The sequence below is a fragment of the Leucopleurus acutus genome, assembly GCF_964270905.1.
Source record: "Leucopleurus acutus genome assembly, chromosome: 4".
NCBI lineage: Eukaryota > Metazoa > Chordata > Mammalia > Artiodactyla > Delphinidae > Leucopleurus > Leucopleurus acutus.
In genome coordinates this window covers 75750971-75778679 of record NC_139146.1, presented here as the reverse complement: position 1 = coordinate 75778679, position 27709 = coordinate 75750971, and the positions used below count along the sequence as shown (strand labels likewise).

Here is a 27709-nt window from a genome sequence, read left to right as displayed (position 1 = left end):
CCCCATTAAAGAGATCAGAGTGGTACAGGAGGCTGTAGGGGGAGTCACTTACCTGCTTCCTATAACAACTGAAAAAAAAAAAAATCAACTGGTTATCAACATCTTATTTATCCAAATAATGTCATTTCCTGATGAAAAGGACCAGTATGTATATGTGAGAAAGAACATGAAGGGGGAGGCTACTGGGAGAGCCACTCACCTGCTTCCTGTAACAGCTGAAAAATACAACTGGTAATTTTATTTGAGATTGCAGCTTTTCCTTCAAGGTGATTCTTCCTGGCTGCATTTCCTGCTGTAATCTGGTCCTTGGACTGCAGGAGGACTTTTCCTGGACTATCCAACAATTCATAGACTTCTTTTGTTTTACCCTCATAGAGTTTTTTACCAATCTTCAGTACTGTGGAAATAAAACAGAAACATCAGATTTCAGGAAGTTTCATAGAGAAGATAATTCAGAAGACTAAATTGTCTAGAACGATGAATCAGTGAACATAGCATAATTAAATAATTTTAATAAAATGAACTCATCTGCATAGAACCTTACATTCTACAATTTTTAATGCATCATCATCACATTTCATTCATAAAATTTTGTGATGAATTTTAATTATGTAAATAATTATATAGATTAGGAAACTAAGTATCAAAAAGTAGAGGTCACACAGTTAAGAAAGAGCAGAGCCAGAAAAAACCCTGTCTTCCAATATCTAATGCTGTGTCGTGCTCTTTTCACTATCAACCTGCCTCTCTCACAGCAAAACTGAAGTAAAATTAGTTAAAATACATTAAAATTAATGCAACAACATGAATAGTTTCATATATGTTCTCACAATACAATAACTAAACTAGCTTTCAGGTAAAAAAATGCTGTATTTTTCCCGTCTTCTGCTTTCCATGGCAGGCAAAATGGGAAAGTTCAGCCAGATGTGTTTCTTTTTTTTTTTTTTTTTTGCGGTACGCGGGCCTCTCACTGTTGTAGCCTCTCCCGTTGCGGAGCAACAGGCTCCGGACACGCAGGCTCAGCGGCCATGGCTCACGGGCCCAGCCGCCCCGCGGCATGTGGGATCTTCCCAGACTGGGGCACGAACCCGTGTCCCCTGCATTGGCAGGCGGACTCTCAACTGCTGCGCCACCAGGGAAGCCCCAGATGTGTTTCTTGATTTCAAGTTAATGTGCAAGAGGAGGCACCTCCACCCACTGAAGTTAGTCCATTTGGAAGCAACCCCCCCATCCTTGATCCCCTCTCCTCACTAACAGCTATAGAAAACTGTGAGAAGTAAGGACAAGAGAATCCAATTTTGATGCAGGTCATCACACCTAAAGAAAAGTAGACTTGGGTCATTAGAAAGAATGATTTCCATGAAGATCAGAGATAACAGACATTTAAGGACTTAAAATTTCCAAGAGGAGAAATCACCCCTCATTCTCCCAGAACATCGACTCATTCTCAGTATCTGCATTTTTTAGTGTCCATGTGCCAGGTACTAGGGATGTACCAGTAAACCAAGTTCCTACTCTCAAGTGACTGGAGTCTGAGGGAAGCTGAAATTAAACATCATAATGAGTATAATGTGAGAAAAACACAGACTATGGGATCACAGGTTCATAGCAGGATCACTTAACCTAACCTCTGATGTCTAGATGTCAAAGAAAGAAGTCTAGAACAAAGTGAGGATTAGGCTGAGATCTGAGGAATAGTCAAAATTTAGCTGGAAGACGGCAAGGGGTAGAGACTGGTGGTGAAAAAGACCAGGGGATGAAAGAGCACCTGGCAGAACTTCAGCATGTTTGGAGGACTGTGTGTGTACATTGCTGTTGGGGGTGAAGGGGTGGGGCATGGGATCGGGTAGCAGCTAAGGAGTAGAAAGGGAAGGCAGGAGATAAGCCTGAGGAATTGGGCAGGGATCACATCACCAGTTAATGAAGGTAACGATTAAACAAAACAGTTACAATTCAGTTTAATAGTTGCCACTGCAGGGTACCTAATTCAGAGGATGAATTCCCATCCTCTTACTGTAATGTCTTGATTCACTGACAAGGTTTAAAAGGTCTTTCCAAGAATGGAGTCCCAGCTCAGGGCTCCAAATTCAGATTTCTCTATTCCCTTCCTAGAACTCCAACTTTGTAACTGAATCTCTATATCCTCCTCTCAGGCTTCCAACATGCTCTTCCCTAGGCCTGAAACACTGTTTCCTTCCCATTTCACTACTCACCCTTGGGGTCTCACAAGCCATGCTGACTGAGTTTACACTTTATCCTAGGAGCAACTATAAAGCTTTTAAGTACTTCAGTAAAATGACAGTTTCTATATTAGAAAGACCATTATGGCTGCTGTGTGGAGAATGAAATGAGGAAGGGGTGGGTGGAAGAAAACTAGAGACTGAGAGACCACTTACGATGCTGTGGCAGCAATCCAGGCAAGAAATATCCTGGTCTAAAGAAAAAGCAGTTGGGTAAGACTCAAGATATTTAAAAGGTAAAAGTTTTTATAACAATTGACTCAATATGGGGGATAAAAGAAGGGAAAGTTAAGATGTTGCCTGGGTTAGATAATTTGTACCTACTGCTCCTCTCTCTCAATTTATTTGAAGTGGTATGTATGTATGTATGTATTTATTTACATATGGCCTCGCCGTGCGGCTTGTGGGATCTTAGTTCCCCAACCAGGGATCGAACCTGTGCCCCCTGCAATGGAAGCAAGGAGTCCTAACCACTGGCCTGCCAGGGAATTCCCTGAATTGGTATTTATTACTTAATTTTTAAACGGGGTAGGAATTTCAGCTAATGGATAGAAATAACGTAACATCATAGGAGACATTTGCTATAAGTGCCAAAATGCCTGCTACAAATTCATAGATGAATTCAGAAGAGATTGATGAGGACTGAGAATAATTCATAGACCTGACATTTAAGAGTATTGAAAAGTACAGAACTTCCACAAAGAGGTAAGAACATCTAGGACTGTGCTGTCCCATAAGGTAGTCACTAGCCACATGTGGCTCTGAAATACTTGAAATGTGGCTACTCCAAATTGAAATGATGTAAGTTAAGCGTAAAATACACAGTGAATTTCAATATGAAAAAAGGGTTTGCAAAAATCACAATTTTTTATATTGATTACATGTTGAAATGATACTGCTTTGGATATATTGGGTTAAATAATATATATTAAAAATCAGTTCACCTGTTTCTTTTTACTTTTTAAAATGTGGCTACTAGAAAACAAAGTTACATAGAGTGTCACATTATATTTCTATTAGACAACACTGTTCTAGAAGGAACAGCAAAAACAAACATAGAGAAGAGTAAACTTGGTGAATTAACCTGCCTGGAATGTAGGCTTAGGATTCATAAGAGAGAAAAACCTAAGTAAGGGTTGAAGAGGTAGGAAGGAAGCAGTATGCAGGATGTGAATGAAAAGTTCTTCAGAATGGATTTCAATAGCTTTCGCACTGCCAGAGAACATTTTTGGGCAATGAAGTGCCATTTAGAAACCATAAAAGTGAAAATTTGGAATAATTAACCTGCCCCCCAAAAAATGCAAGATGGAAGGAAGTGGAAGAGCAAAGATTTTAGAGATCTGTCAGTTTAGAGGTATGGCAGGGAAAATTCTGGTCTAACGCATTGATTTTATGGAGTTGTTACTTGTTATCAGGACCATTTTGTTCAGTCTATAGTTTTTTACCTAAATTTAATTTTTCTATGTGGAAGAGAATGTAGTGACTGGCCAACACAAGGAATTTGGTTCACCGTAAGTATGGGGGATGGGGGAAAACGTTTTACAGTAAAAATAGCACAAACGATCTTTCCTGAGTATCCTAATCACGAGTGGCCAAAATGATTATATAAATATGTAATATAATAAGTGCAAAGTGAAGGAAGGAAACTTTTCCCTGGTGGTTTTGTAACTCTCCAAAGCCATCACTGGCATAAAAAGGATAAAAACACACACAAAATCTGCACAGAAAATAGCAAATTTTTCAGAAGGTTCAATTATTAACTTTCTGGAATAGCAGGTTATTATTAGCCTAACAGGAGAAGGCAAGACTTTGGTTTCAAGAGTCAACACTAGATGCTTCTGCGATTGTTTTGCAATATCTACTGATGGCAAACGCGATTTCCAAGCACGTCTCCAACCCCTGGCCATTTCTCTTCCTAATGACCCTTTGCGCCTTTTCCCCATCCCAGAAGCAGTTCTGGATGTTTCAGAAAGTTCGGAGGCCCGGGAGCGCTTTGTTTCTGACGCACCGCTCGGCAGCGCCTGGGCCACGTGCCCGCCAGCCCAGTGGCCTAGTGGGGCGGGTGCAGGGAGACCGAGTTCTGCCCGGGGAAGGCTGCCGTCGGGGCCGCGGAGCGCGCACGTGCCGGCGTGAACCCTCGAGCTCAAGGCAGACGGGCAGGAAGACTGTGGATGGCAGGGAGTCCCAAGTCCTGGGGACGCCTGTTACTCACCCTCGGCTGTCGCCATTATCCGGAGTGGTCTGGAAGCAGCGACAGCTCTAGGAAGAGAGGCAGGACTCTGGAAAAGAGGAGTGATCAGAGAGGCTCACGGGGCGGGGAAAGGAGGCACGGCCCACAGACACGCCCCCGCCGGGGCCGCGTAACCCAGAGTGCCCCCTCGCGGTCTCTTCGAGCACCACCGCGGTGACGGAACCTCGGGGGTCTCTGCGGATCGAGAGGAACTTGGACTCCGGGAGCTAGCGCTTTCCGCAAGATTCCCGCCGCGCAGGCGCAGCGACGCGGACCGTACCCCGCCCTGCGCGGGCGCAGTTACAGGAAAGAGGAAAAGTGGCGCGCACTGGCGGCCCCTCCCCACCCTACAGCAGCTCGCTGACTTGGCCCCCTCCTCGGCAGCGAGAGTGGCTCAGAGGTTGGAGCATACCAAGTAGTGACGGCCTGGGGGAAAGCATGTGGGGAGGGACATACAAAATTTACATCCTCTAAGACAGAAATGACGTTAACCCCGCTAGTCTCATCATCTCAGTCCTGGGTATTGGAAAATAACGGAGATTTCCACGTGCAGAAAAATGATCTTCCCCCAGGGCTCCGGTGGAGGGCTAGCTCCACCCCCACAGGGCCTTTGACTCCGCCCCTCAGCCGTGGAGCCTCTCCCTCCGTCCTCGGTCATTGGTGGGCCTGTAGGGGCGGGGCAGGGTGGCGATGCGCGAGCTAATCACTCTCACTTAGGGAAAGCACGCGCCGCCGCAGTAGCGAGGGTCGAGCCGCTGGTTAGGAAGCGGCTGCAGCTGGCTCGAGCTTCTGAGGCTTACAGGCCGAACGAACAACTGGTTGGTGCTTAGACCCCTGCCGCAGCGGCGGGTCCCTCCACGTGCTTTCGGCGGCGACATGGAGCTGGAGGAGTTGGGGATCCGAGAGGAATGTGGCGTGTTCGGATGCATCGCCTCAGGAGAGTGGCCCACGCAGCTAGATGTGCCGCATGTGATCACTCTGGGACTCGTGGGGCTGCAGCACCGGTGAGCGACTGGGTGAGGGGTGGGGATGGCGGCGCGTGTGCTTCTCCATCTGCCCGAGCCGCTTCCCGCGGCCGGAGTTGGCGATCTCGCGGGCGCTTGAGGACCGGAGGCCGGATCTCTCTCTTACCTGGACGGGTACCTGCCTGTGGCGTCCACCGATTGCCAAGGAGTGCGCGGGGGCTACCTTGCCTCCCTGGATTTCAGCCTGTCCCCCGCAACTCTTCATGCTCTTTAGGGGCTCTCCCCTCTCTTCCGGTGTCGTGCAACCCTCCTTGGTCTGGCCAGTTTATAAGGCTCCGATTCGCTTGGACTAGCCCAGTCGGGGTTCTTTCTTGACTGCTTGCGAGTTTTAATCTCCCAGAGCCTTGAGCTGTTCTTGTGATAGGCTTGTGTGGGGTGACTGCTGGTCCAGGACCTACAATACACCTTGAGGTTTCGCGCGGAGCCTGCAGCCACCACAAGCTTTTGTTTGCAAGGGCAGAGCTACCGGGCAGTTTGTGTATTTGAACGTAGGCATAGCTGTGGGAATTTAGGGATTCAAACCCGGGGAAGCTGAATTAGCTTGGTGTTCGAAAGGAACTACCGGTTCTAGATCTCATCTGAATTAACAGAAAATAACCCAATCGCAGGGAAGAGTGCATCTGTAAAAAATTCATTGGTAAACGTTTTAGATAACGAATGAAAAGGTTGGTAGTAAGGAAATGCCAAAATAACTCCCCTCTTTAAAAGAGGGAGAGGAAAGTAGTTCCTGTCTGACAAGATACACATTGACTTTGAAAAACTGATAGATCCTTTGAGTTAAAAAATAACTGCTTCTGTGATCTTTCCACTTCCTACTAACTGAACTAACTGGAAGTTGATATAAACAATTTCCTTAAGAAATATAAACCTAAGTTTGGCATTATCACTGAAAGTATTACAAAGTTTCCATAAGGCAATACCTCAGCAACAACTTCTAGAACAGTTAAGGAACTTGGCAATAATGCTTATGGGCAGGATGGGAGCAATATGTATAAATGCATTACAAATGATTAGCTTTCCCTCACCAAACTTAAATTAGAAGTAGTCTCAGCTTTTTTCAGGGTCCTGAATACTTGAGTTTGAGTTTCACATCTTGTGTACTCCCTGTTTACTAAGAGCTGAGAGTAACTTAGAATCTGGCATGAATCAAAAAGAATATTTCTAGTTTGACTTACTCTAATCTTGGATAATTGTGGGTTAACCATAATAGAAATCTTATTTTAAAATACATTTACATTATTGAGAGGATTATATATAATCCAAGGAAAAACTAAAAGCTATTCTTATGGTAGTCCAGAGCAACATTAGTTTATAACATTCTTCGGAGAAGTTATTGTGGATAATCTGTCATGGGAAGAGGTATAAAAAACAAGGGATCTTTAGAATTGCCTGGTGGTCTGTGAGAAAGAAATGAACTGACCTTGAATTTTTTTTTTTAACTATTTATTTTTTAGCTAAAATAACTCAGAAAGTTCATCCCAAGATCTCCTCTTTAAATGTGTGTGTAAAGAAGAGGGGGGTGATTTTTTTTTTTTAATGAATAACTTCATTCCTAACTACATGCACTTTTCTGCAGTGACTTTTAAGTGAAAGAATTATGAGATTAGATAATACAAGGTAAGGGCAATAAAAATGTGATTACTACATGATGGTAGAGAAAATTAAATGGATTCTATCAGGCTGCTTATTTGATGGAGCAAGTATTTGTTAAACTGTAGTATTGAAAATTGACCTTGTGATATTTTCAATAACAGTGGCAAAAAAAAAACAGTAGCTTCTGGGGGGGAAAGATGTTAATGGAAAACTATTTAAATTTTCCTTGTGTAGGCATAGAATCATTAAGGTTCATTGAGAGGGCTGGTTCTTGCCCATAATCCTATCCAATTCAAAATTTTAAATTAGCAAAAGTCCTCACCCTTTAGGGAAACTGATTCTGATTCTAAGAATATGAAACTTCTTTATGCCTAGAAGATAAAATCTTCTGCTTCTCTAAGCTCATAAGTAGGGGTCGAAGGTTAAGAAATAATGTTTTTAATGGAATGGTTAAACAACAAGGTCTTACTGTATAGCACAGGGAACTATATTCCATATCCTGTGGTACCAATAATGGAAAAGAATATGAAAAAGAATGTATGTATATGTATAACTGAATCACTTTGCTGTACAGCAGAAGTTAACCCAACATTGTAAATCAACTATACTTCAATAAAATAAACTAACTAAAAATGTTTTTTATATGGCATTGAATCAAGGAATGTCAAAATTAGAAGCCTAGATAGGTTGTTATAGTTTAATATAGAGTTAGTTATATACAGTGTATACTGGCAAGTGGTGGTTTGTTTCAGAAGGCTCTATCTACCTCCTCACCCTCCTCCACTCAATGGCTAGTTTTAAAACAACAGCAACAGGATTCAATTGATTTTTCCCCCCATTTTTGATGAAGGGATTTATCCCTTACACGTTTCCTTCCTAAGACATGGAATCTAGAAGGTGAAATTTCTATCACTTTTGCAGTGTATTTGGTTCTGTTTTTGTCTTAGGCATAGACATTTAGTGTCAGGGATAACAGAACACCTGAAAGTTGTAATGTTATGTATTTTATATATAAAAACAAATGGAGTATCAATTACTAGACAGTCATGTACTGGATGCTTAATTCAGATGGGTTCGTCCAGAAGTACTTCTTTTTAGTAGTCTGGCTATTTGCAGATTTATCCCATAGCTCTACTTTCTGTCAGGGGGACTTTTCAATGTTAAACTAACTAGTTGTCCTCTTCAGCTGTAAAAGTGTGTGTGCATGCTTGTTCATGCCAGATTCATATAATCACCAAGTGCTTTTTCAGCCCTAAAAATATTAGTTCAGTGGTTTACACAGTTATGGACAAATCACACACCCCCTCACAGATCAGAAATCTTTAAACCACAGTCACATTTTATGGAGACTAGAATGACATGGACATATTTGAAGGTTCCATAAAAGGAATTACTAAAATTTCATAGATTTATCCCATGAATCAACTGGCTAGCCTTTCCTTGGTTAGTTAGGAGATGAAAATGCCTTTCAGTGAATTATCATTTCCCTGGGTTAGGAATTGAACCCTACAACTGATAAACATTTTCATACTTTTTCTAAAAATTTATGACATTTACCTGATGAAGTTGGGTCACGTAGGGGGTCTCCTGGCTGCAAAAACATTCTGTACAATCTTTTGGTTCTGTTCTTCTTTGAGGAAACTGATTTGCAGTGATCTCAGGAGCAGTTTTCTTAAGAGATACTGCCGCTGGTTCTGCAAACAGAGTATATAACGTATCAGTAGAAAGGCACTTGCGAGATAGAGAGATGAACTCAGACCAACCTGGGGAATTAGTTCCCAGTTATCTTCATTTAGTTTGTTGGAGAACACAGGAGTAGATTATCAGAGAACTTGCTTTGAGTTGCATATTAAGGCTGGAGTTAACTTTTTTGATTTTTATCTCTTAGAAATAATGACCAAACATGTTACATTCCTATAGTGTTTTACACTCCCTTAGTTGGAAAAGTGACTTATCCCCAAAAGGGTCTTAAAGTACTACTGCTTTGTCATTCTGGTGAGTATTAGGAACAGCCTCTTTAACATAAGACTTGAAATCTAGTCCCAAGTTTGCTAGTAACAGTTTGATCTTGGTCAAGTCTCCTTAATTTCTGAGTCTGGTTGCTTACCTGTTGGGCTAGACTTATGTATTTTAAAGGTCCAGTACACAAATTCAGTGTATTGGGAATGATACTTTTGTGTGGTTAATCCTTAGCAGTTTCCCTTTTCAATAGCATATCCATTAAAGGGCATTAAGAGAAGGCAAACATGGGGCAACTCGTCTGATTTGTAATTTATGTCAAAAAATGGAAAATAAAATCTTCAGCTCACTTGAGGTATAAGCATTGTTGGCAGGGCTGGGGGGCAGTGGATTCCTGCTATTCTCTAATACTTTATTCAAAAAATATTTGCTGAGCTCTTCCTGTGTGTATGCAAGGCACTGTGATAGACACTAGGAATACTGTACTACACAGGGCTGCTGTGGTCCCTGCCCCTCACAGAGAGGCAATGGAGCAACAGCACAGACTTCTTTATGCCTCCATTTCCTCCTCTGTAAATTGGGGATGATGATAACACCTATACCTCATAGGGTTGTAGTAGGGATTAAATGCGTTAATATATAAAGTGCTTAGAACAGTGCCTGGATATATGCATACCCAGTGACCCTGCATCCCACTCTCGGGTGTATACTCCACAGAGATGCATACATATGTTTATTGGGAGACATGCACAAGAATTTTTATAGCAGCATTATTCATAGTAGTCCCAATTTGGAAACATTGGATAAAGAAGGTAGTGGGATGTATGTCCCTATAATGGAAAATTCTACGGCAATAAAAAAGAACAAACTCCTGCTACAAGTAAAATCATGGATGAATGTCACAAACAATGTTGTGTAAAAGAAGCTTGACATTAAAAAATACATACTAAAGAAAAAACATACTGTATGATTCTAAAACTAATCTGTGGTGATGGAAGTCAGAATATTGATAACTGTTATGGGGGCTAAGAGGATGATTAATGATGAAGGGGGGCCTCTAGGGTGCTGGTAATGTTTTATATCTTGACTTGAGTAGTAGTTCCATAGATGTCTTCACTTTGTAAAAACTGAGCTCTTTAACTATTTATGTGAACTCAAAACAATTCGATAAATTATAAATCTATATGCTAAAGTTGGATCATCTTAGAGATCCAGAGAGATGCAGTCATTTGCTCCGTGTTGAATTTTTCAGGTAAAGGGAGACTAGAACTCAGGTTTTCTGAGTCTCAGACCAGTGCTTTTTCTTATATTCTCCGTTTTTCTTCTCTATGCTATACTATATTATGTTACCTTTTCTGATACTTATAATGGGTCAGTTTGGAATTACAGCTCCATAATTAGCTGGCTTCTGCGTTCGGCTTATTTGTAGAATTGTCAATGCTAAAATGTCACAGCCATTGCTGGCTACCTTTGGAGAAAACCAAAATTCAGAACTTACTAGTTTGTGGGGGGTTTTCCTTTTACATCCTAGTCTTCTAATAGCAATCGCTGAAAAGTGTAATTTAAAGGCTCATGATAAATGCATAGCTGTGCAGAAATTTCCGATCTGGGAAAGTTTCTGTTTACTTTCTTACTTTCACTCTTAATAAGCTATGAAAGAAATCATTTTTCAGCATTTTTTGCTCTCACACAACTCAAACAATATAGTCTAATTTGTCAAGGACAGGAATAAACATCTCTGATCAGGAAAAAGCTACAGAAGTTTTTCTCAGTGTGGAAAAAGTTGGCATTTCTCAGACTCTTACCCTCTTCATGTGCTTTTCTCTTGATTCTCAAAGTTCTTGGGTTTTTGGTATGACTTTCAAATAATTCTTAAATGAGAACATAGGAGAAGAATCATTATATGACATCGTCTAAAATACATTAGTCTTCAAGCATTCAAATACACTAAAGTTAGAACATTTAAGCAGTTGGACAGATGAAGAATGAGTTTAAGAATTAGGAGTATTTTGGTACAAGATTTGAAAAGACATTGAAATTCTTGACTTATATTAGGTATGTGATTTATAATAATTTAGGGGGTCATTTGAACATAAAATAGTGTTAGGAATTTACTATTGAAGAATATCTTGCTAAGTTAAATGCAAAGAGGAAAGTTTATAGTATTTTCATTTTGAAAGGGTCACTTCCAAGGTTACCATGTTTCCATTTGGCAGTTCTGAGAGATGGTTGTCTTAGGAGGCCATCAACTTCATAAAATCTCATTTTTCCTTGAGGGTTGCCAGTTTTCTTTTGTAAAACTCTGTATTCATATTTTAAATTTTTGTATTTGGTACGACATTGTTTCCAGTCTCTGTCTATTCCAAACTGCATTAGTCTTCTGGCAATTTCCTCAAATATTTCTTTGTTTCTTGTGGCCCCTTCAAGCATTTGCTTAATTTTTTCGTCAGACCATATGTTTATAAGTGCTCTGACCTCATTGTCACACCAGTGTTTTCCAGCCTCTGTGTTGCTCACTGTTATAATCTGTAAATGACTTTTAGCATCTTCTAAAGGAATATGATTACCTATGAATCGACATGAGTTACAATTATTCAAACTTTTAGATACATCCTGTATTTGAATATCATTCATTTAAAACAACCTGGATTGATGTAAAGCACTGAGAATTTCAGTATAAGGATCATTTTTTTTTCATATATTCATATGCAAACAGAATATTTTTTAAATTATAAGGCAGACTAATCCCCAATATTAGTGAGAATATTAGCTGCTTTTCATCAATAGGTATTCTTCATTGGATATTTATGAATATAGAGAGTCTCTGTATTTACAGATTTTTTTAGTAAGAAGTGGGAATAGGGACTTCCCTGGTGGGGCAGTGGTTAAGAATCCGCCTGCAGGGGACACGGGTTCAAGCCCTGGTCTGGGAAGATCCAACGTGCCGCGGAGCAACTAAGCCCGTGCGCCACAACTACTGAGCCTGTGTTCTAGAGCCCGCGAGCCACAACTACTGAAGGCCGCGCACCTAGAGCCCGTGCTCCGCAACAAGAGAAGCCACCGCGATGAGGAGCCTGCGCAGCACAACGGAGAGTAGCCCCGGCTAGCCGCAACTAGAGAAAGCCCGTGCGCAGCAACGAAGACCCAACGCAGCCAAAAATTTAATTAATTAATTAATTAACTTAAAAAAAGAAGTGCGAATAGACATTTTCTTTACTCCCTACCATATTCTCTACCAACTCAGGTATAATGAGGCATTTGGGATAATACATAATAGAGATCTTCCCTGTAACTATTTAAACTGGTATATATTAGATTTTCAGTATCAAAAGAACATTTAAAATTCAACAATGTATATGCTGTACCTGACCCAGTGATACTGTGCAGTGCTGTGGGGCCACCCACCTCTTCTGAGGCAGTACTTACAGTGTCTTCCTCTGTCAGAAAACAAACAGTAGCAATTTAAATTTGTTGTTCACAGAACCCCAATCTACTTTTGCAATTGAAGATTGTGCTGAAAAAGTAGTAAGACTGGATCCCAGCATCAAAACTGTAACCTCAAAGCCAGGAACATTTGCCATCTGTAACCAAACTTTGAGATGCCCTTATAGGATTCACCACCAACACCAAAATGTTGGAAGTATTCTGCCTTGAAAGTCTCGAGGCAGTATGCTCTGGGAGTATGAAAGTGCTTTGTGATCCGATTTGGTAACGTCTTTCATTGTTACATTTTAATGCCTGCCAGAGTGCTCTTACATCTCTTTTTTCATTTGATCCTCCTTTTAACTGAGAATGATCCTTATTGCAATACATATAAAGGAATGAAAGACTCTTAAGATTTTAAGTGGTTTTAGCAGTTTTCACATTCAGATGTTAACAGCAGATAAGTGATAAATATTTTAAGGAACTTAAAATGCTTAGCCCGGTAAATATAACAGGGATTTATTCTAGTGGACCAGTACGTGTTTAGGATGTTTACAAGTCAGATGTTTGTAATTTGGGGACAGCTCCTCATATGGGTATGTTGGATTGCTATGTTGAAGTACAGCAATGCTGTGACAGTCTTCTTTTATCCCAGCTGTACTTTCCTATACACTGGGACATTTAAAAAGAAAATCTATATTACTATGATTGGGTGTCTAGTTGCTTGCAATGATTATTGTAAAATTAGACAAAGGTTTGTATTAGTAGATCTGCGAGGCAAAAATGTAGTTAAGAGGGCAGTAAGCATATGCAGCAATGGGTACGTGGAGATTTTATAAACCGTAATATTCTGTTACTTCAAGGATACTGGCTGGTACAATCTGCCACTATGTTCTGATTTCCCAGATCTTATTTGTACTCATTTGTGAATGTGTGCATGTGCACTTGCGGTGTGTATTAACTTCTATAATAATTTTATCACCTTTGTATGTTTGTGTCTTTACTATCAAGGTCAAGATACTCAACAGTTTCATCAAAAGGTTGCCCTTTTATAACTACACCTACAACCTCCTTCCATGCCCAAACCCTTGCCCCAGTGGTTACTTCTGGAGATCCCAAGTCCACGGTAAACTTTGAGCTCAAATCTCATTTCAGCAAAACATGAATTTATACTTAAGTGAACATTTTACTTAAGTGACTAAAACTGTCAGTTCCTAGGCTGAGGCACATGTTCTATTCCGGGACGTAACATTTACAAAGATTAGGTATTATGGAGAAATTTTGAGTAATTAGTTCTAGACAGTAAAATGTCAATGTGGGGGGGAGGGGAGGGAGGAATCCCTAAATTTAGTATCTTTTAAGGAAAGAGGAGCATTTAGTTTCTGTTATGTCCGCCCCAACTGTGTGTACGGCAATTCAATTCTGACACTAACTGCCCAGAATTAGCATCAGACTCTGCAGTTTTAAGGACTCAAATCTTCCTCAAGACTGCCTTTACTTCACATGCCAGCCACACTTCTGGCTGCCTGGCTATAAATTCAGGGGATGCCATGACCTCCTCAGGTTCGATAAATTTGCTAGAACGACTCTTGAACTTAGGAAAGTGCTATACTTAGGATTACAGTTTTATCGTAAGAGAACTCAGGAACAGCCAAATCAAGAGGCATGTAGGGCAAGACTGAGCCGGTCCAGGAAGCAGGATGTGTCACCCTCCCAGCGTATCAATGTGTTCATCCAAGAAGCTCACCTGAGTCAGAGTTTTCATCCACATGATTGATTTATGGCATGACCTACCTCCTGGAGGTCAGGCTGGGCCAAAATTCCAACTCTCATCACAAGGGTGGTTTTTCTGGTGACCATCCTGAAGCTACCTAGAAACCCACCCTAGATCACCTCATTAGAATTTAAAACAAAAACAACAAAAAAACCCAAAACACTTCTACCACTGGAAATTCCAAAGGTTTTTGAAACTCTGTGCTAGGAACTAGGGGCAAAGACCAGACATAAGCTTTATTTTGTCACAGCTTTTTAAAAGTTTATTAAAGTATAAACAGTAAGAATTAGAAAAATGACACCTTTTTAATTAACAAGTTGCCTGTGTTTAAATTTATCATCTTACCTACATCTTAGCTTTTTTTACATACTTATAATTTTTTAAAAGTTCTTAACACTGTTTCATATGACTAAAGTACATTAGAGTATATAATAATTTTACTGCTAAGTTTATCCAAATTGTATACAAAGTATACAGAAGTGTTTAAATAGTCCATTTTAAAGAAAACTAGACTATTCTTCAGTCTGTTAAAAGAAATAAATGAATTGGAGAAAACAAAATGCTTGGCATGCCTTCTGAGATACTATCAATAGATACTTTAATGCCCTCTGCTGGCCATCACATTGCTAATTTTTGTGAAATTGCCAAGCTAGTGAATATTTTAATTTTGGAAATACATTTTACTGCAGCCAAAAGGAAAATAGTTTTAAGATTATTCCTAAAAGAACCATGTAGTCTTTCACATGTGAATTTTAGGCTGACGATAAGAGTGGCCTCTAATAGGATATATGTGCCGGTCTCTACCCCTCTGAGTTGATCTACCTGTGACTGTCCTATACTAGAAAGCAGTGACTTTGGCCAGAATGCCAAGGTATTGAGGTATTCTACCTCTTTTAAATAGCAACTGATATGGAGATTCATTAAGGCAATTTAATTTCTCCATATTCAGAAGAGACAGGTAGCTAGCTGATAAGATTGTCAAACACAAATTTCCCTTCAGACAACCAGTCCTTTCTCCCGCGGTAGCTTTCTGATTCCTTTTCTCCTCTATAGCCTATGCTCAGACCGGGAGAAAAATAAATTTATTTTAGATCCAAAGAAGTAGGTATTCCGTTTTCATGGGCCATTTCTTTTTACTTAGGCATAGCCTAAGAGTTCTATGATTCTTCCCAGTGATTGATTAACTTCTTCATATTTCATTGGTCATACATTTTTAAAGTGATAATTTGCTGGAAGTAGCTGATTTTTCTACCCCAAGTGGAATCAAATTGGATTTTATGTATTACTGTCTTCAGCCGTTTGCTGGTATTATTCTCTAAAACCACGACAACCTGGCTGTGCTTGATGATCTTCTCTAAAAATACAGGTGCCTGAATCCACTCTACAACACACACTAAACCAAAATCTCCAGGAGTTCTAAGTTGGGAACTAGTTACTTATCCAGAATTCAGGGGTCCAGAGCTCTAGCTGGATTTTTATTTGAAATACGAAAGAAGCTTATAGTATACTTTTAAGGTAGGAAAGTGTTACTTTTGGGAGATCGGTTTTATGACCAAGTGTCAACGTTAACAATATGGAGCAATGGCAACTCCGATAATAATATTTATTAGTAAAATGTATAAAAATATGAGGTGACCTCTACCTATTGATGTGAACTTTTTTTCTAAAGATAAATATCCATGTCTTTAACCTCAACAGAACAATTTTCCAAATAGTGGACTGGCAACTTGTGCATCAAGTGGTATATATTGCAGGTGTGCCTAAAATTCTCGCCTATTTAAATTGTTTTCATACGTATTTAGCTGCTGAGATCCATGTGGGTTTATACCTTTGCTTTTATCTTCACCTGAAAATTTAAAATAGTATTATTTCTAGAATGACTGTAAACATCCTGTTTCATATTTTCTAAATATATTCCATACTAACATGTAAACATACCAAACAACTTTTTAAAACCTATCAGTTTACATCTGACTTAATATTTTCCTTTTATATATAAAAAATTACCTTGAGGTGTTGTACTTAAGTGAGTTTTCCAGAGGACTAACAAGCTTACATCTTCTGAATGCTAAAGTTTTTAACTTTTTTCATGGAAATCCTTCTGCCTTATTAAACACTATAAGTAGTAATCTGATTTTAACTCCTGATGACAAGGGCCATTGCAGTGATATCTTTAGAATCCTTAGGAGCACAGAGCTTTGTTTACTTTTGTTGTCTCACTCTAGTCAGCTGCACATTCCTGTCTAGTTAGTCTCCTTAATTTCTCTCCATTTATACCTGTCAGCGTTCTGGCAGCTATCCTTTCTCCCATCAAGCTTTTTATCTGAAGTTTGCCAAGACCGTGGGGCACCTGATTTTTTAATCAGCATTGGTCTTTATACTTCCCAAGGCTATATGAAGCTTTTGACTGAAAGACTACATACAAGGTCTGTGATGGCTAGGCTTCTGCTTGGGGGCTCAGTGATCCCCTCTTCCCCCAGTTTTGGTTTGTGTAAAAGGCAAACCATCCGATAGGAAACACACACTCTTCATCCCCTTACTACCCTATACCACAGGGCAGTGGTTCTCAAATTTGACATATATCAGAATCACCTGAAGTACTTAACAGATTGCTGGGCCTCACCTTCAGAGTTTCTGATTCTGGATGGGGCCCAAAATTTGCGTTTTGAATAAGTTCCCAGATGATGCTGATGCCGCTACACTTTGAGAACAACAGCCTTAGGGAACTTTACTGTCATTAATAATTTCCACCTTCCATTTCTGTATTTTGGAAATGTATTATCCAACAGTACTTCATAATGTTATAACATTCTCGTATATGTTCTTTTTTTTAAATAAATCTTTATTGGAGTATAATTACTTCACAATACTGTGTTAGTTTCTGTGGCACAACAAAGCGAGTCAGCCATATGCATACACATGTCCCCATAAAACTCATCATGAAGGCCTCACCCTTATGACCTCATCTAAACCTAATTATCTCCCAACGGCCCCATCTCCAAATGTAATAACAGCGGGGGTTAGGGCTTCAACATACGAATTTGGGGGTGACACAGTTCAGTCTGTAGCAGCATCTTATAATAACATCTTATGTATTTTGTCACAGACCAAAAAAGAACCAAAAACGAATACTGTTTTACCTGTGCCAGGGCTTTGTCTCGTATCTGTCTCTCTTAGGTCTTCTGACATATTACTGACCGAGTCGTCTTCAGCTGCATCTCCAGTAATGACTGTATGAACATAGTGGCATATATGGTGGTTTGTTTTTTATTCACTTTCAGATTTGTGTTTTAAGTTCTGATATATTATTTTCCCCTTTAGAGTGAACCTGATACTAAAAACTGTGGTTGTTCACTTTTCTGTAGCTTAGATTCCCCATCCTTAAACATATTTTTTAGTCTTAGGTCACTAAAAATATCTGGTGTTACTAGGTCTTCTGACATAAAACTGACAGTCATCTTCAGCTGCACCTCCAGCAATTACTGTAGGAACATAATCAGGCCGCTGCTGTTGGGCTACTTGATCACCAGTTATTTTACATTTTAATTTTAATGGGGGAGATGTATAGTTCTCCAGCAGACCAGTTTCTTTTCTTGTCCACCAGTGAAACATTTTAGGACTTCTCACCACCATTTCGCAATCCTAACTCTCTATCATTTCCCTCTCTTTCCCCTAGACACACACTCATACTCTTAAGAATTAGAACTGCATCATTTAATGATGTTAAGATCTAGAAACATTATGTTTGGTAGAGGTCTTTAAGAACGTCTTGTCCAGTCTGCCCTTTTACATAGTCAGGTCTAGAGGAGAGACTTGTGAGTTCAAAGTTCCACAGAGACTGAGTTAGAACTTGGATTTCCTGACTCCTGGCCTAGAACTCATACAGTTTATTTCATGCTGTCTGTCATGTCTTTGTGTATATTGCATCTCAATCCTCTGGGTTAAACTCGTTTTGAAGAACTTTATGATGTGTCCCAGGACAACTCACTCTTACATTCTCACAGGTTTTGTATTTTTCTAAGTTTTTCAATGCCCCTTTTCTGTTTACTCATGATTTTACCACAACTGGTATGAAAACTTGCTTTAACTTCTGCCATCTGGAATTGCATTTTTGCTTTATTAAAATTGGTCTTTTTAAACTTCTAGAAATTCAAATTTCTTTCCTCCTTCTGTGTAACTCTGTACTATTTTCTGTGTTCTGATCAAATATATGTGAAATCTGTTTCATGATAAATTGAGCAATTAGCTTGTTGAATAGCATTTAATGAAACCTATTTAACTTAAACTGTATTCATGTATTGACATTTTTTTATATGGTAGCATGAGGTTAAGATTACTTTTCTTTGCCTTCCTACCTGTCTGATCCTCTTCCATTTTTACATTGGCACATCCTGTGGCTTCCTTTCCATCGTGGGATTCCTGTTCTTGTGAGTTTTCTGTTTTACTGTGTCCCAGAATAGCATCCAACTCAGTAAAAAATTTCATACTCTTAGTCATGCCTAGGTCTTGAGCCATTCTTACAATCTTGTATTCATGTTTTAAGTTTTTGTACTTTGTTCTGCACTGCTTCCAGTCTCTCTCTATTCCGAGTTTCTGAAGCTCGGCAGCAATTTGTTCAAATATCCTTTTATTTCTCACTGTTCCCTCTAGTTGTTGTTGTATGCCTTTATCAGACCAGATGCCTATCAGAGCCCTGACTTCTGGCACAGTCCAGTGTTTTCCTCCTTCATTTGCTACAGCTGGAATGAAAGTTGGATTATTAGGGGGTTCCATTATTGGTGGAGAGTTACCTGTACCGGGTGGGGAGGGAAACAGATATATGGGTTACACACGTCAGCTAAGATAAATTATCGGATGCAACATTAGTAAAGGAAGTAATTTTCTCTGTAGGAGATGAAATGTAAATCGTAGCTTAGCTTTTCTCTTAAACTAGTTGGGAAATGGAAGCACAGAACCTGAATCTGTTCCTTACCGTGACAGTGACTGGCTTTAATAAAGCTGTGTTTTTAATTAGTTACATTTCGATCAACTTTCTTCTCTATCGTTTCTTTCTCTTCCATTCCACTCCTTTAGTATGTGGGATGTATGTTAGTATATAGTGAAAGTCAAATATATAATTTTGTAATATTTATTTGTCAAAAGCAATAAATATAATTACATAAGAAAACAGCTTGTTGAAGACAACTTTTTCATGATAGGTGTGAGCAATTTATCTCCTTCCCATGCTTTTTCTTTATCTAATGGTTTCCATTTGCCGCATATCAGAATCTCCTAGGGAGCTTTTATAAACCACTGCCCTCACCCCTCATCCCTGGATTGTGATTCTAGTGTGCAGTTCAGGGTTGAGAACCAAGACTATTCATGAATGAAGGGCTTGGAAGAGGCACATTAATAACTGGTGCTTCCTACTCTTTGTGAAAATAAAAGATGGTTAAAGACCAAATGCCAAAGTGAAATATTATATTCTTTTAATGCAAGGAAATGTGCCAGAAATTTCATAATGCATTAGGCAGAATGTCTCCACTTAGTTATAAATATTTTAATAACTTTGTATTACATCTCTGGTACAGTTTTGCAACTCATTTTATGGTAATGGCATTACTTGACATTATATTGGTTATTTAACAACCCATTATCTTGTTTTTCTCAGATTTCATGTTTAATAAAAAGGTAGTTTGGACCTCAGCATCCATAACATTACTCATTAAAAAACACTATAGTATTTACTTGAGGTAGGGAGTTGTTTTTATTTTGTGGTGTATTTAATTTCTTTTCTTTAAGATGCTTTTCAGTATTTTTCCATACTTGGATTAACTTTCAGTAAGAATTTAGAAGCAAGAAAGAGATTTATGTTGACTTTTTGGGTGAATAAAATCATCCTTGACTTCATTATGGATTTGATATTATTTACTTTCAAATATAAAATTCTGTTCTTCTTAGACCCCAGAAATGCTGAAGTCATATGCTCATTAATATTAAGCGCTTACTATGTGTAATTTTGGCCATCAGATGCCTTACTATATTTAAATAATAAAGATTGGAGGTTTGAAGGCTAATATTTCCAGGCAATTTACATTTTGTTAAGGAAATCATTTGTTTTAGAAATGATTTTTTTTTATAGGTTGGTAAAAAAGAGGGAAACATAAATTAATCTTAAGTGTTTCTACCAGGAAAACTCATCCATTTTCTCAGATTTGAAACCAATCTTACTTTCCAATTTGAAATTGGATCAGTTTCACTATATATTTGGCCCACCATACCATACCTACCTAGTTCCATTGGTCTGACATGAGAAACCAAAAGTAAAGGATTTCCTGGGATGTCTTCCTTGTCTACTGATGTAACTGACATTTTGCCTGGAAAGAGAGAATTCCTTTTAGAAATAAGTACGAAGGAAAATTAAAATTGGATTATAACTGATAATGCTAATAGTTTGAGTTGAATTTGTTCATATTCATGAAGGATTATAGATTTAGGTTAGATGCTTTTTGTAATAGTGGTATAATATGGTTTAAATATTTATGTCCATAAAGAGAAATCTAATTTCTTCCATCACATTGACATTTTGAACTTCCACTAGAATTGTTTGCTTCTTTTATAAGTTTCTAGAGATGGTTGTAGTTAGTTTTCAAATTAAATTACGTCTTTAAAATGAGGTATTTTCTTTTTTTTTGTATTTTAGGTGCTTTAACGTAGTCGGCCCTTTAAGTGATACTGGTAATGTGAAAGAGAAATCCTGCAATGAGATAATCAGAAAATCTTGTTTTATTGGCATATATGGTCAAATAGCTGAGTTTGTATGTATCGTATGTAACTAGTTGATTGATACATACTAAACTTTCCAGAAATTAATCTAAATTTTGCTTAAATGGACCAAGGAATGTACCATTTAAAAGAACCATGCCAGCCTTGAAAAATGAAGACATCCCTCCTTGATCTCCTTATATCATTTCCACATGTTTTTCTAATTTTGTTTTACTGAGTAACAGAAATAGCATTTTACATTAGGAGATCAATGTTAGGTATGATTTTGATGGTGTAAACGTTCATTTTAAAATTACTATTCACCATTATAATTTCAAGGCATTCCATTAAAGAATAAGAAAATGAATGCTGTTTATCATCTTAAACATTATACTGGGGATTCTTATATTAAAAACAAACAAGTGAAAAATAAGGGAAGTATCAGTGTTTTCAAATGGCATAATTATATAAATTTAAAACTCAATATAAAAATTGTCAGTTTTTAAATCAAGTTTCATAATTATTTGAGGCTAAACTGCAGTTAGGGGATGTTTTGGATTTAGTTGGGAATATGGGAAATAAAAATCTGAAGTTACATAAAAATTCTCTTTAGAGAGAAGAACAGAAGATGTTAATATCCCCAGGTAATTTAACAGCCGAGCTTGATGAGAACAGCAAGGAAAGGTAGGGTTTGCTATTCTGTTTTCTGCTTTAGGGCCTACTTTTGTTTACTGAAAAGGTCCTGGAGCTGAACATACAGGTGGGGGAAAGAAAAGAAAAGCTCTCTCCCCAACTTCTTCGGGGGATTTCTCTTTTTTTTCCCTTAGGTTGGTCATTCCTAGCATGAATCCCAAAATTGTATGTAGGGGCCCCATGCCATGGAGATTTTAAACTGAAACTCTTAAGTCATTATTCCTAATGCATTTGTATGTAGGAAGAGGAGCGAAAGAGAGCGGAAAACTTTCTTTCAACAAAGGAATATGATTTGGCCGCAGTCGGCCAAAGGTATTCTGAGGTTGAGGATAATTATAACTTCCGGAACATGAAGCGTCTTAGAATTTGTATTTGGGTCTTTTGCAAAGGCTCAGTCAGACTACCTGCTGCCTAACAGAAGAGACCAGATCCTCTGTCCTTACCCCTTGCATGAATGAGGTTGATCCCAACAGTAGAAAAGGCACATTCATTTCCTTCCCTTCCTCTTTTTACCCTACACCAATGAAAATTCTGCTGCTTCCACCAAAAACACCAGAAGACATTATAAATGAATTAGATCTGGAGAAAGGAGAGCTTTCTAAGCCTTAGAAAAGAAACTATGTGACTATATTAAAACTTTCAACTTTTGTGGGTCGCATAAAAATCAGCCAAACTTGTGAGGCCAAAGAAGTCATGCAGATTTTTCGAAGACCTCAGTTGACATGAACAGTCAATTTGTAAAACTGAATAAATATGTAGGAAAATGATCCACAGCACTAGTAATTAAACAAATGCAAAGTAAAAGTTATTTATTGCATACACTGTTGTACTCGGTTCTTTATTAAGTTAGCATACTCCATTATTTATTAAATTAGCAAAGTCTCTCCCCCTTTCAACCACACTCCATAATCTTACTTGACAGGGTTCTGTAAAAGGGACAGTCTCATTGTTAAATTACAATTCTTTTGGAAAGCAGTTATTTTAGCAATATGTTTCAAAGTAATTATACCCCCCGCCGAACCAGAAATTGAATTCTGATAGTCTATCCTAAAGTAATAATTTTAAAAATGGACAAAAGATAATTGATTGTAGGGAATTCCCTGGTGGTCCAGTGTTTAGGACGTGGCGCTCTCACTGCTGGGGCCCAGGTTCAATCCTGGTCAGGGAACTAAGATCCCGGAAGTCGTGCAGTGTGGCCAAAAAAAAGAGAAAGGTAATTGATTGCAGCATCCGTTATATAAGGGAGCAAAGACCCAAACTCTGGTATATGCACTCAGTTAAATATTATGGAAACATTAAGTAACATTTAACCCTAAATTATGGTCAATTCTGGCTATAATTTAAAGATTATTTTAAATGTAAACAAAATGCTAATTGTTTGTAATTTTATAATTTAAAAAATTGTATAAAAACAATCAGTGGCATTGTGGAAGATAATGTGAGAAGGGGCTGAAAACTGGGGAGGCCAGTTAAGAGGTTATCCTAATATTCCATGCGATGATGAAGTTCTGGATGGTGGTAATGAAAATGGAGCAGAGAGATAAATTTATGAAACATGTCAGTAGATTTTTTTTAAGGACTTAGTGACTGACAAAAAAATCAAGGTTGTCTCAAACATTTCTATTTAAGTGACCAGAAATACAGTGATAGTAAGGTGGAAGCAATTTGTAGGAGGATCAGTTTTGATGGGGGAAAAGAGTTGGTTTTAGAACTGGGTGTTTGACATACCCTAAACATACATGGTTAAGGTGTATTGTGGGCCCTCTGCTTATGAGTGAAATGGGGAGTTTGGAGCCATGCAAGTAGCTGAAAGGGCTAGAAGATCCCATTAAGAAGTGGAGATATTACCATCACATCTTCATTACACCAACCTGTGGTTAAATCAAGGCCTTTCCGAAGCTCAGTGAGTGATTTACTTATTGTTAATCAATACTTAAAGCATTTAGATGATGATGAGTGCAGAGTGATAAACTGAATAAAATAATATAATTACTGTTTAACTTGGTAATGACTGCAAAGCTTTCTCAGAATTTGGTTTGGTATTAGAAGTGTAAAGGCAGTAAGTTGGGTGGATTTTTTACCAAAGGATTTTATTATTGAGCTTTAAACACGAAGTTCAGATAACCCAAGTTAACTCAACTGTAATCTCTCATCTTTAACCCCCCTTCTTATTTGGTACCTTTATTATACCACTTACCACTTTCTTTTGGGTTACATTTATTCACAGTTCCCTCCTTTCTGTGGTTACATCCATGAATGCATGTAACTCACTGCTTTGCACACGGTGTACACAGACAGTAGGTATTAAACAGATTTTGAATTGAATTGAACAACTCTGTTCTTAAAAATAGCTACGCTAAGATTTTGGCCATGGGAGAAATCTCATTACTGCCATTGATTTTTCCCAATTTGCCTAGTGATACGTTCGGCTTCCACAGCGAGCAAATTCTATGTAAATGGTGTTGGGTTTAACAACACAGCAGCTCAAGAACCTTGTTTTAATAAGGCATATATTACTTTTCAGATATTGTATTTTTTGCAGATTAAAGGTTTGTGGCAACCCTGTGTCAAGCAAGCCTGTTAGCGCCATTTTTCCAACAGCATGCTCGTTTCTGGTCTCTGTGTCACATTTTGGTAACTCTCAAGATGTTTCAAACTATTTAATTGTATTATGGTGATCTGTGATCAGTGATCTTTGATGTTACTGCTACAACTCACTGAAAGCTAAAATGATGGTTAGCATTTTTTTAGCAATGAAGTATTTTTTAATTAAGGTATATACATTGGTTTTTTTTTTAGACCTAATGCTGTTACACATTTAATAGACTACAGTATAGTGTAAACATACTGTATATGCACTGTGAAACCAAAAAGTTTGTGTGACTCGCTTTGTTGAGATATTTGCTTTATTGCAGAGATCTAGAGCTGAACCCACAATATCCCTGAGATATGCCAGTATTTAAATCATTTAATCATAAATCATTTAATCTATCAAATCTATTTGTTTTACTTACTGTTAAAATGGAGATGTTCTTCCAAACAAGTAAGGAAGTTCTTTATCAGTTATTAGTATTTTAGTGCTTTTATTTATAAATTTAGGAAAGTGGGAACATAATATAGAGCAGAAAGTTCTATCTTATTTGGAGCTGTGGGAAAACAACAGTTGAGCAATATTTTTTTTTTCACGACTCTTATAAAATTAAGACTTAAAATATTTTCAGAACACAATCCATTTTCCAAAAACTGCATCAACATGGGTAAGGAGCAGTTGGCACTAGCAGTTGGTGTCATTTTAACGTGTTTTTTCTGTATTTTACAGGTTTTTAAAATGGTTGGCATTAAACTCTTTTGAGATTAATTTTTACCTTGTGCAAAATAGCATATACATAACAGGTCAGTTATTTTTCTCAACCTTGATATTTCAGGCTATATTTATCATATGGACTCAAGTCTGGTTCTTTTACAGTTTGCTGGGTAAAAACAAAAGAATGGTACTTTTTCTTTTTACCTTCAGTGATCTCTGGGGCTGTACTTTGGCTCAGCGTTGCCAGGCACCTGTCATTTGCATCTTCCTCTGTTAATTGTGTGGCAGGTTCATACTGCAGGATCGCATCCAAATCATGGAAGAACTTCATAGTTTTAGAGCTGTCTCCAGAGTTGTGGGCATATTTAACCGTTCTGTATTCATATTTGAGATTTTTGTACTTTGCCCGGCACTGTTTCCAATCTCTGTATACTCCTAGTGCTTGCAGCCTTTTAGCAATGTAGATGAATATTCCTTTATTTCTCAGTGTTCCATAGAGTTGTTTTCGTATATTTTTTTCTGCCCAGATACTTAGCAAAGCTTTAACCTCTTCCTCAGTCCAGTGCTTTCCTGCTCCACTCTCCATGTTGAAAGTGACCTGGAAATGATTCACTATTTCTAGCCAAGGTTTTGTTTCCTAGGAAACCAGACGGCTGGTTGTCAATAAGCTCTGAAGAGCTGAAAGGATCTAGTTTAACTGGTTCAAGCTGCCTGAGGGGAGTAACTTGAGAAACTGCCAAATAAGCAGGCTTTGTGATTAAAGAAGCCTGGACCAAAATGATTCCTAATGTTATTCATTTCAGCTTTAAAGGAAAAATTACCCTTGAGACAAAAGGGAAAGAAAACTTTTTTTGTGTTTATTTCTAGTTTACTATATGATTGTTGATTTTTTGTTTGTTTGTTTTGGAAATGGTTGGCAGAGGTTCTTTCTGCCCTAAGGTTTATGGCTAACATTTTTATTTCTCCTCTGATATGAATCATTTAGTCTTTGAACATTGGTTAACTACAAACCACATCATTTCACTAAATAAATAAATCCTAAGTCACAAATTATTCATTTATATAGGATGTATAGTATTATGCATGCCTGTTTTCAGCATAATAGTTCATAGTATTTAAAGCATTGGTAATTTAGTAAAATCACTTCAATTTTAACTTTTTAGATTTTTACTTTGCAAGTACATTTAATATTGTAATTTTTCTTGTCATTAAAATGTCTAAACAATTACAATTTTGGAAAAGATCCTTTTTACCAAATAAATCATGTATTAGTTGTTAATGTATACATACATATTATGGTAGAGATTTACTTTTTATTTCTACCCTGATATATATTCTTTGGAACAAAAATTTGTTAATAAACATCTAGTATTTATAGCACTTGTTCAGAACTATTAAAAATTGTTGAGCACTTTGAACCTTTATTGTATCTTTTGAGTTTGTACTCCACTGTGGTGCAGATCCTCTAAGTCTTACGAGTGTGTTACCCTACCTAGCTAGGAAGCCTAGCTTCTGGCATTCTTTGTATCATCACCTAAAAATACTAATGCGGGCTTCCCTGGTGGCGCAGTGGTTGAGAGTCCGCCTGCCGATGCAGGGGACACGAGTTCGTGCCCCAGTCCGGGAAGATCCCACATGCTGCGGAGGGGCTGGGCCCGTGAGCCATGGCCGCTGAGCCTGTGCGTCTGGAGCCTGTGCTCTGCAACAGGAGAGGCCACAATAGCTAGAGGCCCGCGTACTGCAAAAAAAAAAAAAAAAAAAAAAAAATACTAATGCAGGAAATGAGATACAGAGTGTCTCATCAGCTTGGGCTTCTTTGAAGTAGCATTTATTTTCTGAAGACAAAAATGATAGATATTTGACAGAAAAAATTTGGTAAGTGCAAAAAGCAAAACAAAACAAAAAAATTAATTTTGTTCATAATTCCAGTACCCACAAGCATTTTACCTGCTACTTTATTTGGAGCTTTTTATTTATATCTACATACTCAACCTTATTTAGAGGTCACATAATACAGAGGTTAGAAGTACAAGTTTTGAAGTCAGATTGTCTGTGTTCTAATCCTGGCTGTGCCACCATTCTCTGTGTGACATTAGACAAGTTACTTCTGTTTCTTTAGTGTTGTCCTTTTCTGTAAAATGTGAATGGTAACCATAGTACCTACTTCAGAGGATTGTTTTCAAAGCCTAATAAATTAGATCATTCATGTAAATGCTTAGGACAGTGCCTGGCATATTAGTTAGAACTCAGACAGTCTCATCTGCAGCTATTGCTAATCGTTGTCATTGTCATCATCATGAGTGGAAGTGGCACCAGTGCTAGTAGCATTTAATGTGGTGTAAGACTGAGTTCATGGATGTTACTGAGAAAAGTATGTTTCATAAAAGTCCTTAAGAAGCTTATCAATGGGGTAAATTTAACAGCTGATACCTTTTTATATTCACAGGGGTCAGGAGAGTGCTGGTATTGTGACCAGTGATGGGAATTCGATACCAACATTCAAAACACACAAGGTATATTTAAGCATTAAAAAATGTTGAGTATAAAGGTAACAATAGCCCGAAGATAATTAGTATATAGTGGTGAGGGGAGGAACTTTGAATAAAAATAATTTGTAATTAGAAGTATAGTTGACCCTTGAACAATGCAGGTTATGGACGCTGACCTTCGTTCAGTCCAGTATCTGCATATATCTTTTGACTTCCCCAAAACTTAACCACTAAT

The 27709-nt window shown here is 38.2% G+C and overlaps 2 protein-coding genes across 4 annotated transcripts in view; one reads left to right on the top strand and one right to left on the bottom strand.

The window, feature by feature from the left end:
• Nucleotides 1-25571, bottom strand: part of PAICS (phosphoribosylaminoimidazole carboxylase and phosphoribosylaminoimidazolesuccinocarboxamide synthase) — a gene marked incomplete at its 5' end in the record, with an annotated part of 49606 nt that extends 24035 nt beyond the window's left edge. The window contains 6 exons of one of the 2 annotated variants that reach the window (XM_082838578.1): nucleotides 200-397; nucleotides 4453-4519; nucleotides 8646-8782; nucleotides 10853-10918; nucleotides 18600-19034; nucleotides 25190-25571. In XM_082838578.1, the coding sequence (XP_082694704.1) occupies nucleotides 200-397; nucleotides 4453-4519; nucleotides 8646-8782; nucleotides 10853-10918; nucleotides 18600-19034; nucleotides 25190-25571 (1285 nt within the window). Of the gene's footprint in view, nucleotides 1-199; nucleotides 398-4452; nucleotides 4520-8645; nucleotides 8783-10852; nucleotides 10919-11245; nucleotides 11537-18599; nucleotides 19035-25189 lie in introns of those variants that run through there. The other variant, XM_082838577.1, reaches the window with a different exon arrangement.
• PPAT (phosphoribosyl pyrophosphate amidotransferase) overlaps nucleotides 5230-27709 on the top strand; it is a 37313-nt gene continuing 14833 nt past the window's right edge. For both annotated transcript variants that reach the window (XM_082838580.1, XM_082838579.1), the window contains exons 1-2: nucleotides 5230-5474; nucleotides 27432-27498. In XM_082838580.1, the coding sequence (XP_082694706.1) occupies nucleotides 5347-5474; nucleotides 27432-27498 (195 nt within the window). In that variant the 5' untranslated portion in view covers nucleotides 5230-5346. The remainder of the gene's footprint in view (nucleotides 5475-27431; nucleotides 27499-27709) is intronic.